We start from the raw sequence: 12992 nt of genomic DNA on the forward strand, positions 1-12992 counted from the left end.
TTAATTATTCTTACTCTAAACTGAGTATAATTTTTATTTAAAGAGCTAATTAATTTTTTTTGACTTTTTGTCAACCAGTAGAGTTAAACAAATTATGAAGTTATAAAACAATACAATCTACTTAATTTTTATTTTTTCATGGTAAATTTTTATTTGAACTTTCTTAAAAGACTCCTCATGTAAAAGTTACTTTAAAAAAAATATTTATCAACTTAAAAAATTTATCAACTTATAAAATTTTGCTTAAAATTTAATTTTAAAATTTTGCACAAATTAAAGTAACATTTTAGGAATTTCATAAATTCCTTAGAAAATAGATTTTTTTTTTTTAAATTTCTTAAACTCATTCAAGAACTTGTTAAGAATTAGATGTGAAAATTTTAGTATAAAAAAATATATTCCATACAAACTTTAAACTTCATTCACATATTTTTAAAAATAATTTAATACTTAAGTTCAGAGTCCTCCAATTAAAATTAACTTTTAAAGATCAAAATGCTCTTTTAGTTTTATTTTTAATAAAAATATCATATTCTGAAGATTTCCTTACTTAGACTAAATATTTTAAAAGTTTTAAGAATCTATAGACTCTTATTAATGAAATAAGTTAAATTTCTAATTTACAGGTTAAATTATTTAACTATACATATTAGCTTCAAAGTTTGAATCTGAGTGAGAAATAACAGGTGAGTATTTTATAAAAAAAACTTGTGTATGTAGTTCATATTGTAGTTCCAGATCAATAAATAATAATAAAGGTATTTTACTTTCTGTATAGCAACATAACATTTCAGTATTTGTTATAAAATTTCACTTTTATAAAGTATAACATTTAAATCTTTGTTTGTAATACAAGTGTTTTTATAATTTTTTTTTGTAGTTTCATTGAGAAACAACTACTAAGAGTACATTTTGAATTTATAAACTTTAAAATCATTTCTTAGATATGGACAGTGCAAATGAAACAAGTCAGCAAAGTAGTGCATCAGAGTTATGCAGAGAAGGATGTGGCTTTTATGCAGGACCAAAAATGGAGGGTATGTGCTCTGTTTGCTACAAGAAGACTCTGAAGAAGAATAATGGGAATAGCTTTTCTGGTATCATATTAGTTTGTATACTTACATAGTGCTTAGTTTTGTGAATACCAGTTTCAGTTTAAAATCAGATTAAAAGAGATTTAGTTCCAATTTTTAGTTCAATAACTAAAATATGTTTTAAAATTATTAAAATCTCTGAGCATGTTTACCACTTGATCAAGAAAATCATGAAAGTTTTTCTTAGCTTTTTATAGAAATATTTTTAATCTAAATAAAAAGTGGTAATGCATTATGTATTTATTAACATTTGCCACTTGTCAGTTTTTTTTTCTGCAAAATGGTCAGAAAACCTTTCATGACTTTATTGACTGAGTTTAAACTTTGAAAATAGTATAACTTTTATATTAACAAATAAAACTTAGTTGTAACGTGAATTTTTTTTAGTTTATTTGAATAGTTTTTATTAAATAAGCTATTAATTTTTTTTATTGAATTTGCATAACTTTTTATGTTTCAGCATGTTTGCTTAAAACTTTCTTATTAAAATTACAAGTGGTATTTATGTTCTTATATTTTAAAAGTTTTTACAGCTCTGACAAAATATTAAACATTTGAGATTAAAGCATCGACTTTAGTTGAAGCTTTTCTCTTATTTTTACAATATTTCAAGTTAAAAATATGATCAATATCTTATTATATTTTTTTTAAATGGCTGTGTTTATAAAGTTTTAAATACAACATACAGAAATTTTATTTTATTTTGTTACTTGTTTTAAGTTTTAAAGTACTTTCACCTTACAAAATAATTATCTACTAAACATATAATTGAATTTTAAGTAAGAATTTTCGTTTGGAAATAAGGTTGAATATTAAACAAAGAGTTCGATTTTTTTTTGTTTTTTAACTTTTTATTTATTTTAATTTAAAATATGATTATTTTTTTATAGGTCCCCTGAACAACAAAGACGTTTCGTCAGTGTTAAGGTAGCTTTGATTCTTTATATCATTAAATTTTGGTTTAACATCAAAGTTTAACCATTTGTAATATTTTTTAATAGTTACAATTTGTAAATTTGTTTAGTTAAAATATTTAAGTGTTACTAACTTTACTGAAACTCCTCGTTACCTTGTTTTAAATACTGTAAACGATATACAAATCGCTTACCATATTATTTGACAATGATGGTAATTTTTGAACTAAAAATTTGTTTAATCAAGGTTTACAAACTTTTTATGTCCATATATGTTCTTGGGTAAACTTCTTAAAATTCTTATTTCTTCTTAATTTCATTTGTTTTCATTGATAGTTTTTTTTCAGTAATTTTGTATTAATTACCAACACTGTTTGGAAATATATAATTTTTTATTCATTTCTTTAGTTCCCAAACAAGCAAAAAGGAGTCAACACTATCGCATGATGTAAGCAAAATCTCCTCCAACACAACTATCAGGTTTAGTTTATTAAAAAAAAGTTCAAAATAAGTAAAATAAATACTTAAAAAACATTAAAGAGCACCTTTTAAAGTTTGAGATTCATTTAAAAAAGGAATAGTAGTTTCTTAAAGAAAGTGAATTTATATTAGTTATTAAGTAAGAACATTTAGATTTTATAAAAATGAAGTAAAAACCTTATAAAATACAAACTAGTTTTCTTAATACCTAGGAATTAACTATTGAGTATTCTATAGATTCAAATTACATAAGTATAAATTACTGTTTTGTTTTTACCAAGTTAATAAAAACATTGTTTTCTGTTAAAAATTTTGATGTAATAAGTCATTAATGTTTTTTTTTTTAATTCTAGTCATTAGACTAAAACGTCACATTTTTAATACCTTTTTAACTTCATAGGAAATTTACTTTAAAAAATGCCATACAAAGTTTATCAGTAAACAAATTACATAACTGATTATATCTTTGAGTTAAATGATATTTCTTTTTTCTAAAAATTTATTTATTTATAAAAGCCATCTTCATTTTAATTATTTCGATCCATTAATTTTTTTTGTCGTAATAATGCCTGATGAATAAAAATTAATTAAAGTATACTGAGAACTTATGAGTTTTATAAATTATTGTTTCTCAATTTTTCAAATTTAACTAAGTTTTAGTACGTTAATATGTTATCTAACTGCTTAATTGTTATAAACTTGTTTTACAGTTTTTAAAAATTTTTCTTAGTATGAAAATAAAAATATTAGTCATAATTATGTGAATTAAAAGATAATTATTAATCTGGTTTTCACATGTTTTCTATACCAATAAAAATGTTTAGGTTTTTTCTTTAAAAATAAATTGGAATTTATCTTAAAAATTTATTAATTAATTATATTTATTTTCCCATGACAATATTATGGTCGAAAAATATGCATTCTAAATCTTAAAATAGGTCTAAAATGATTTCAAACAAAAATAAGCACTAGTTTAGTACTTATGTAATATATAGTCATACCTCTCTCAAGTCTGTGTTTTTTATCACCAACTAGCTGTTTGCTCATTATAAGCCAATAGTGGCTGCATTTTAAGCATTCCACTAAAACGCCTTAGTTTGTTACTATTTTGAATAAATATTTTTGAATAATGAAGCTTAAATTTTAAAAACAATTTTAAAGTTTATTTTTTAATAGTTAACTAATTTAAAATTTATAAGTATTTTTTTATTTGTTAAGATATATATGTACTTTTTTATGTTAAGTTTTAAAGCAATTGTTGTTTGATTAAAATTGTATTATTAGTTTTAAATGTTTTAAACAATAGTTATCAAATATGTTTTCTTATACAAAGTTTAAACAAAGCAAGCTGTTTGATTGGAATACAAAAACAACAAAAACTTTTTATTAAGTTTTTATTATAATAAAAAAATCTAAAAACTAATTTATATAAATTAAAGGCAGCATTACTTTAAGTAGTTTTATACTTTTTTAGGCAGTATTATTACTGAAAGCATTACAAAACTTATTTTCTCTAATTAATTACATATACTAGTAATTAAAAATGTAAGACTTCAAAGTTTTGTTCGTCAAGTAGGCTAATAAAGTTTGTTTATACTTTAAAAGGTGCCTATCATTCACATTATTGTAATACTTTTATTTTTTCTAAACAACAACATAACGAAAACATCAAAAAAAAGATATATAAATGGTTATTATGACTTAATTTAAAACTTAAATAAAATTAAGTACATAATTGGGTGTCAGGTAATTTTTTTTACAAAAACTAACATTGATTTATATATGAAAGCTTAAATTATGAACTTATATAAGTTACTTTTTATATGAAGGAAACATTACATTTAAGTTTCAAGAAATAATTAATTAAAAAAAGATAAGTACACAAAGGTATAGACAGTAATTATTTCAATGAAAACTTTCATGAAATTTAACAACTTGATATTTATTTTTTGCGCTGAAAACTTCAATTTTTTTGAATGTGTTTGTTTAATAGTCAAAAAAACTCACCCCTTAAATTCTAAAAAAAAGATGAACGTTTAAACTTTAGTATTTTTCTATTTATAGAAAATATACTATCAATTTTTTAAGAGATAAGCTAATGATTATATGAGAATGGAGTTTTTATGAATTAACTTTTATTCACCTAATAATTTTGATATTCCAAAGGTAACCTATTTAACTTACTCAATTTGATCCCTTATGTCACGAAGTCTACTTTTCTGATTACCAAATTCTACAAAACAAGACTAACTTTGTAAAAAACAAGTAGGTCCCCTCAAGTCTTACTTAGTTTTGCAGCAGACGTAACAAGTGTTGTTTAAATTGATTTACCAAAAGTAGTTTTAGAAAAGATGTTGATAAAAAACATGACATATAGGTACAAGTATTTTATTACAATGCGTTGTTGAAAGTGCTTTTTTAAATTATTTTAAAATTTTGAGGTTGAACTGAAGTCAATTTTCAATTTTGATTTATTTCTCGTAATTCATATACTATACAGTATACAATAAGTAGATCCCTAGAGGTTTTTTTTGTAAACTTTTTTAGTGTTATGACAAAACTATGGTAACCTTTAAGCTAAAAGAATTTTATACCACAAATAAATTCTAGCTGAAAGTGTGGTTACTTCAGTTTAATGTTGCTTAAAAACTGAATATTTTTCGTAAAAGTAGAAGATTCTTACAGTCAATGACGAGTTGATGTTGATGTATTTTAGATAAATATTGATGAAAAGATTGTAGATAGTTAGGCTCAATTAATTTGCAACTTGCAAGAAAAAAAAAATTAAATAATTTTTTTAACATTACAAATTAAACAAGCTTTTTATTGCAAAACACTAGTATGCTAAGATTAGCTTTTAGTTCTAAGAATTAAAGTATTAGACACTAAAAGAAGTAAAATTATCTAAACCTGATACTCGTTCTGTGTTACAACTTACTGAAGAATTATAGTTAAAAGTTTAACTAAGGTTTATGTAAATTAGAAAATAATTTTTTATACTTATGTTCAGAATCTTAGATACCAAAACTTAAAGACTTTCAATAAATTAATAACGATATTTTTGACTATAGCTCGCCAACAACCAAACCTTCGTTGAAAACATCTTCAAACTTGCTATCAATTCCTCAAGCAGCAAACCCAGCAACCAGTCTCACTACTTCAGTTTCTTCTAAGGTTTCTAGTTATTATAATATATTTTTTTTACTGTTTAAGTATTAAAGTCTTGTAATTTAAACGTATTTAAAATTACTTCTATAGTAATTATATGAATTTATTGTAACAGTATACCTTAGGCTAGGGTGGTGAGAAGCAAAAAAGATTTAAATTGATTATAAAATGTTTTTAAGTTTTAACTTCTTACAAATGCTTATCAGATATAATTTTGTATCAAATGAAAAAAAAATGTTGTTAAAACAAAATAAGAACAATTTTAAGTGTTGTTTTTAACTAGTTTAAAGTCTAAATTTTCAATTTTGATGTATATAACTAATAAGCTTTTTATAAGGTTAATATAAATCAATGTTCTTTAAAAAGTTATATATTATCATAAAACTTCAATAAAAGCAGTTAAACTCAGTTTATAAAACTTTTTTTAAAGTTTTTTTAATCATTCATCATTAAAAATTAATTATTAAAAAGTTTTGTTTCTTATATAATGTGATTTTGTATCTACAAAGCATTTACACTTAGTTACAATACAAAAATATTTCAAATTCAAATTAAATATACTTAATCTTTTAGTTTTAAAGTGTACAGTTTTTAAGAATAAGTAACTAGCAATATCATGTTGGTTTGCTGTTATTTTAGTTCTAGACAGAGTTTATGATAAAATTTGAAGTGTTCTCTTCTTGACTTTAATTTTGAATAGATATAAAAAATATATTTATTCTGTTTTCAGTTAAAAGACGATTTTAGTCCTAGTTATTCACTCGCAATTAAATATTAACATATTTGTCATTACTGTTCATAAAAAATTTTACAATGGTTGTTTTAAACATGTTGTTTTGTGTTGTTTGTTAACTAAAATTACATCCTTGACTAGATATTTTTGCTTGATGAGCTGTAGGTAGTCAAAGCTTTGACTAAGTCATATCTTTTTTAAACATACAAAGCTATTTTATAACTTGTACAATCTGGTTTAAACTATTAGCTTATTTTTTTATAAAATATTGTGGTCTCTAAAACTAATAAATCACAATTTAAAAATCAGTCATCAACTTTTCTTTGAATGTATTGATACCCTAAAATAACTTTTACTATTAGTTTCTGGTAGAGTGCTAAAGAAGCCTCAATATTTGAGTTTTTTAAGGTTAAAGTTAAATGTATAGTATCGAGAAATATAATTTATTATACTTAAAAAATATTTGTAACAGTATTGATTTTATATTGAAAATGAGTCAACATACAATTTTACCACATATCACAACTTTTCAATAACAATAAGTTAAAATCTTTAAAGTATACTTAAATATTGTTATTGCTCAAAACTTTCTGTTGTCGTTTAACGTTGTTGAATATTAACAAAAACTGCATCTAAAAATAAAAAACAACATTTGACGTAGTTTATGTTGTTCTGAAACCTGTGACATAAAATCATGTGTCGCCCCTGGTGTAAACCAATAATTTTTTTCGGTTCAAAATATATTTAGTTTTGGTAAATGAGTTAAAAAAAATATCATGTGGTTTAACTATACAAAATATAAACATGAGTGTTTGTTAACAAAAGATCCTAATGAAACAAGTTCACTGGAATATATCATAATAACAAATTGTACAGTATCCTTCTTTTATTACACTGACATATGTTTCTGTGTGTTAAGGGATTAACACACTTCAACTGAGCTCAAAAAAATAAATACTGTAAGGAAAGAATAGAAGCTAAAGTAGTTGTATACATGTGTTCACTAAAATAAAAATAATTGCTATAGATTTTTAGAGGTTCATCGTTAATAATAGTAAAATACTTAATGTTAAATCCGACTGTTATAAAACTATATAATATTTTTGATTTTTAAGTCTAAATTAAATAAAGTAAATTAAAATACACAAAAATTAACAAATCATAATATTAACTACTTACATGAAATGAATTACTAATTCATATAATTCACTGGTTGCTAATTATTGAAATAAATATCTAATAATTACGTCACAATATATATGAACATTAGGATTAGCTATTTAATTTATACTACAAAGTTAGATAATTTATTCTTTATGTTTCGAAAAAGCAGTAAAGCGCTTTAATTTAAAAAGAGTAGTATGTATTCTATTGTGAGTAAAAAGTAAAGCAACAAACATTAATTATTGAATCGATAAATTAAACAACAGTAAAGGTAATAAAAGCCACAGGAACTTGGTTTAATGTATATTTTATTTATTAAATGTTTATAATGACCAAATATAAATTAATAAAATTAAAGTTAGATGCAATTAGGAAGCAGATTGATTTCAAATTAAAAAAATTAAAAGTTTTAGAAAACAAAGCACAAAAAAAAACATTTGTTATTATTTTCTTGTGATTTATACATCTCTGTGTATATTAAAAAAATTCAATCTTAATTGTGTTAAAAATCCGTTAATGTCACAGGTTTCAGAAGAACATAAACTACTTTTATTGTGGTTTATATTTTTAGATGCAGTTTTTTTAATATTCAAAAACGTTAGAAGAAAAACAGAAAGTTTTGAGAAATAACAATGTTTAAGCTAGATCCTAATGAACTAATAACGGGTCACCACTAGTATTAATTGTATTATATTTTTGGAAAAGTCAAAGTGTAAAATATATAAACTTAAATTTAGATTATTAGTTTGTTTTAGAGACATATATTGTTTAAATAAAACAGTACGTTTAACTGGTTTTCAAAAATAAGCGAAGTCTTCAGTGTAATAAAAAATATAATTAAAACGCACACAATTTAGATATAAATTTACAATCTTTTTAACATAAATTTATACAGTTTAAGAAGACACACTAAAATGACTAAAGTTATTATGATTTAGTTTTGCGATTTAATTTTTTTTTTGTGTTACAAAAAGTATGAGCTATTTTCCGCTGCTTATGTTTAAGTCAGTTTTATTTTAATTTCCAGATGTATATTTTTAAATTATGTTTATTAATTCATGTGAATATTTTTGTTTGCTTTTATTTTTGTTTTGTTGAAAAACTGACTAAAGATCTGGCTTATCTTTGAAAGCAATTTAAACAATCAAACTATAACATAAGTGATGTTTTATTTAAACTATTTGTATGTTCCTACATTTTTGTGGAAGACTTTGTTAAACTGTTTTTCATAGTAAATTATTAAGAAAAACATATACAAGTATAATTTTATTTTATTGAGATATAAACTAGAATGTCAAGATAGATGCTAAAAAGTAATAAATTTTATTGAGTAAAAAGTTTCTAATTAAGTAAAATAGTTAATAAAAATTACTTGATCATTAGAATTTTATTTTTATAAGTTAGTACCAATCATGTTATCTGTTTCATTACAAAGCAATTTGAAATAATTTTATTGAATTCTATAAAAAAAGTTAACTTGAAGTAATTAGCATTTCAACTTTTTTTTTTGATATCCGTAATTTAGTTCACTTATAAAGTCCTTTAAAATTTTTTAGTAAAAATATTTAAGTTCAGTGTTTACATTTAGTTAGTAAAGTTTGTTTTTTACTTTGTGGTAAAACTTAATCTGCTTGGAATAAAAAATGACAGTTAATACATAGCATGTGATATGTTATGATGTTGTTCATATTATCGCATTACGAAATGGTTTTCTCCTGATGTATTTATAAATTATGAATAATAAAATGTATTCTTTTTAGCTGAGATTAAAATAATATTATAAAGATACTAATTTTTAATTTATTATGCTTTAGGCTGGAAAAGAAGTTTTCTCAGAACAAGCATCGACTTCTACAGCAGATCCGAAAAAGCCTAAAAAAATTCGTTGTGCTATGTGCAGAAAAAGAGTAGGCCTAGCTGGTTGGTAGCTTTTATTTTTGTTCATATTTTAAAACTTTTTGCACATTTTTGAGTATTATCGCCTATAACAAAAATAAATTTTTATTTTTGTTACGTGTTTATTAATCATGATGTTTATAAATATCTTACCTTATATAAGTCGTGGTAATATTTACTTAGTACGTTTTATGTATTAGCCTAACTTAGGAAATTTAACCGAATGTTTTATTCATTCTGTTGATATTTAAAATAAACTGTTCAATAAAACTATGATTGTATATTGTTAAATATGTATTTAGATTATAAGTTCGATGTAAAAAAATGTATTGAATTATTTATTAATTAGTGATTTTTTGTACGCAAAGATGATATTTATATTATATAAGTACTAACCACATACTTTATAATTACATTATAAAACAATGCCTTTAGCTGCTTACCTTTAGTTTAATGTTTTATAGTTTTAACTTGGAATTAAACTTTTATCGTTTAAAACAAAACTAGATCCGTAAGTACTATGAAACCGTAGTACAGCAAATTTTACAGAATTCACAGACTCAACTTCAAAAGAAACTTAGTTAAAAGTTTTGAATTATATCCTCAATAATTAAATCAGTCAAAAAACTAATATTTTTGATCACAATTTTTAAATTATTGTACTTTTTCATCTACCACTTGGTTAACAATCCAACACTGAATTTATGTTTTTGCTTACGTGCGAAAACAAACAAGTTTGAATAAGTTTCTTTTATTTTATTGTGGTATATTTTTTCTATAATGTAATAGTATTTTTCAACATATTAACTAGTACTTGATAATATGTTTTTCTGTATAAACAAATACATGTACACATATGACAATGTATGTGTTTCATAATGACGTGCAACATTACCAAACGTTGTCATTTGATGTAATTTATTTACTTGTATGTGTGTGAACTTGAAAGTATTTTTAAATGGCACGCGTTACTCAGTAATGTATATTTAGCAACTTTATTATAGCGTTTAAAACATTTAGTAGTGTTTATAACTCTGTAAGTAAATTGCTGTTACTTTTTCGAATAGCATTTATTTTAAAACTAGTGTTTATAAAATGGTGGCAGAATTATAACGGGCAGCTTTTCAAGTATTTTCACAAACTATCTATATAGTAAACTTTATAATCAAAAATCCAATTTTGTAACCAGAAAAATACTTTATTTTTATAGGATTATGCATATGGCAGATGAGTTTTACCTATTTGGTGTTTTGAATTATTAAATTAAAAGCAGATTAAGTCATGTGATTTAAAGTAATGAAAAAGTTTGCTTTTAACATACAAAAATTAAGTTTAAAGAAAGTTACTTTGTTATCAACATAAAATCCATTTGATGGTGTACTGAATTTTTTTTAATACATATAATTTAAAATCACAACATATATAAAGTACAGATAAATAATAAAATATTACACGTAAGCACAAAATTTATGGTATGAAAACTATTTATTAATTCAAACTGAGAAATATATAAAGTATTTTTTTTTACTCAGGATTCGAGTGCAGATGCGGAAAGATATTTTGCAGTGCTCACAGATACACTGACCAGCACGATTGCCAGTTCGACTACAAGTCTGATGCTCAAGCGAAAATAAGAAAAGAAAACCCTCAAGTCGTCGGTGAAAAGTTCAACAAAATTTAATTTTGCCAAGAAACGAAAAAAAGGGTGAATGTATACTAAAGCAATAAAGGATCTTAAATGACTAAGCTCAAAGTTTTTTATAATCTATTTCTCAAGCCTGCCACTTTGTCAAAATATTAGTATTAAAAAAAATAGTATAAAAGTCAATAAAAATGTTTTAATAAAAATTAGTTTGTAAGTAGTTTAAAATATGAAAGCATCATTTGCATACTAAATTGATATATTTTAACAATTTAAAATAGTTTATAATTCTAGTGAAAGATTAATTAATAGTTTCTTGATATTTTGGCAAGGCTGTGTGTATTTTGAATTTCGTTTTTAAACATTTATTGCCTCTTATATTTAAAGTTTAAATTACTTTTTGTTGTGCTCTGAAGCGCTTTTGGTCTTTATATCAAACAAAAAAAAATTGTCGTTTTATAAAAAATATTTATTCGAGAATAGTTGATAATCAAATTTTATTTTCAGTAAAATAATTAAACAATTAGTTTTAACCCACCTAAAATAGTTTTACATTTATTTCCTGTGGTTTTTTTGTTCTTAGTTTTAGTATTTCTTTAATCGAATTTTCTTATGAGTTTGTATTAAGTATGATCATTTTAAAAACAACATCAGCCAACAGTATTTTATAAATGATGTTTTAAAGTCTGGACAATATAAAGTTGTTATTGTGCATCAGGCAGTTTTTGTTGTTGATTTTTTTCTCTTTTCTTTTCTTTTGCGGTCGGTTACCTCTTGAAATATTACGTCACATTACTAAAGTTAACTTTGGGTTGTGGCAAACAGTTTTATAAATTAAGAAAAACTCTATTAATTTAACTATTTTTACTGTTAAATAAAAGTATTCACAATGAAAACTTAGACGTAACTACAATTAATTAATTTTTAATACTTTTTTTTGCTTGAATTTCAAATTGCTAAAACTTTGTTTTTGTGTGCACTATTTTTCTCGTGAAGTTTTTTATCATGTCGTGCGCACGGCGTCGTTTAAATTCTCTTTCATTTTACTCTCTTCATGTCCCACTCTACGGTTGTTCGTTTACTAAATTTTCTGCTTCAATAATTAATTTACTCTCTTTCTGCAATTTTATTTTTCATTTTAGATTTTGTGTGTGTGGTTGTTTTGTCGCGGACCGGCTCCTTTGTTTATCATTACCATGGAGCTTGTGTTGAATATGAAAAGGTTGATATTTTAAGAACCATTTGCTGGCAGTTGTTGCATCACAAAAACGAATATGGTTGTGTAAGTGGTTTTTAATTGTAAATTTGAAAGGATAGCGTACGAGGTGATGGATTTCACTTTATTTTGTTGTGTTTTTTCAGTTATGTTTTTAATGATACAGCTTCCATGAAAATAAAGAAAACATTTATAAAATTCTTATTTCAAGTTATAACAAGTTTATATAAATGTATAAAAAAAAAGTTATTTAATTTAGTTGAAACTGAACTAAAACTTAATATTGAGTAATGAACAGTTATTTTGATATAAAAATGATTCAGAACAATGTATGCTGTACGAATTTACCAAAACTAATAAAAACCTGATTTGTTGGGTAATGATAAATTTTCAAAAACTATAATTAAGCTTGTTCATAAACATAAGTTTGAAAGAAAAAAATTGAAGGTAAACGGATTTAGAGCTAGTTTTTTAACATGATTATAACTTGTAAAAAAAATTGTTTTAATTAAGATAAAAAAAAAAGTTTTTACTATTTTGTAAAACAGAATAAAAGAGGTTTAAGTAAACACTTAAGCAGCAGTACTAAAATTATTAATACTCTTAAATAAAATGATTTAATACAAATTAAATTATTAATTCTTTAAAGTTTTATGTTTTTTTTCAAAGTTCTTTACTTAAATTT

The 12992-nt window shown here is 23.1% G+C and overlaps 1 protein-coding gene across 1 annotated transcript; it reads left to right on the plus strand.

The window, feature by feature from the left end:
- The first annotated feature begins 624 nt into the window (after positions 1–624).
- LOC145840147 (AN1-type zinc finger protein 6-like) lies at positions 625–12505 on the plus strand. Its single transcript, XM_082947293.1, has 7 exons — positions 625–686; positions 945–1097; positions 1985–2021; positions 2417–2488; positions 5560–5662; positions 9368–9473; positions 10982–12505. The coding sequence occupies exons 2-7, from the start codon at positions 947–949 to the stop codon at positions 11128–11130; spliced, it is 618 nt and encodes a 205-aa protein (XP_082803419.1). The 5' UTR covers positions 625–686; positions 945–946; the 3' UTR covers positions 11131–12505.
- Positions 12506–12992: the final 487 nt, after the last annotated feature.

This window comes from Thalia democratica, chromosome 7 (assembly GCF_965202585.1).
Source record: "Thalia democratica chromosome 7, ktThaDemo2.hap1.1, whole genome shotgun sequence".
NCBI lineage: Eukaryota > Metazoa > Chordata > Thaliacea > Salpida > Salpidae > Thalia > Thalia democratica.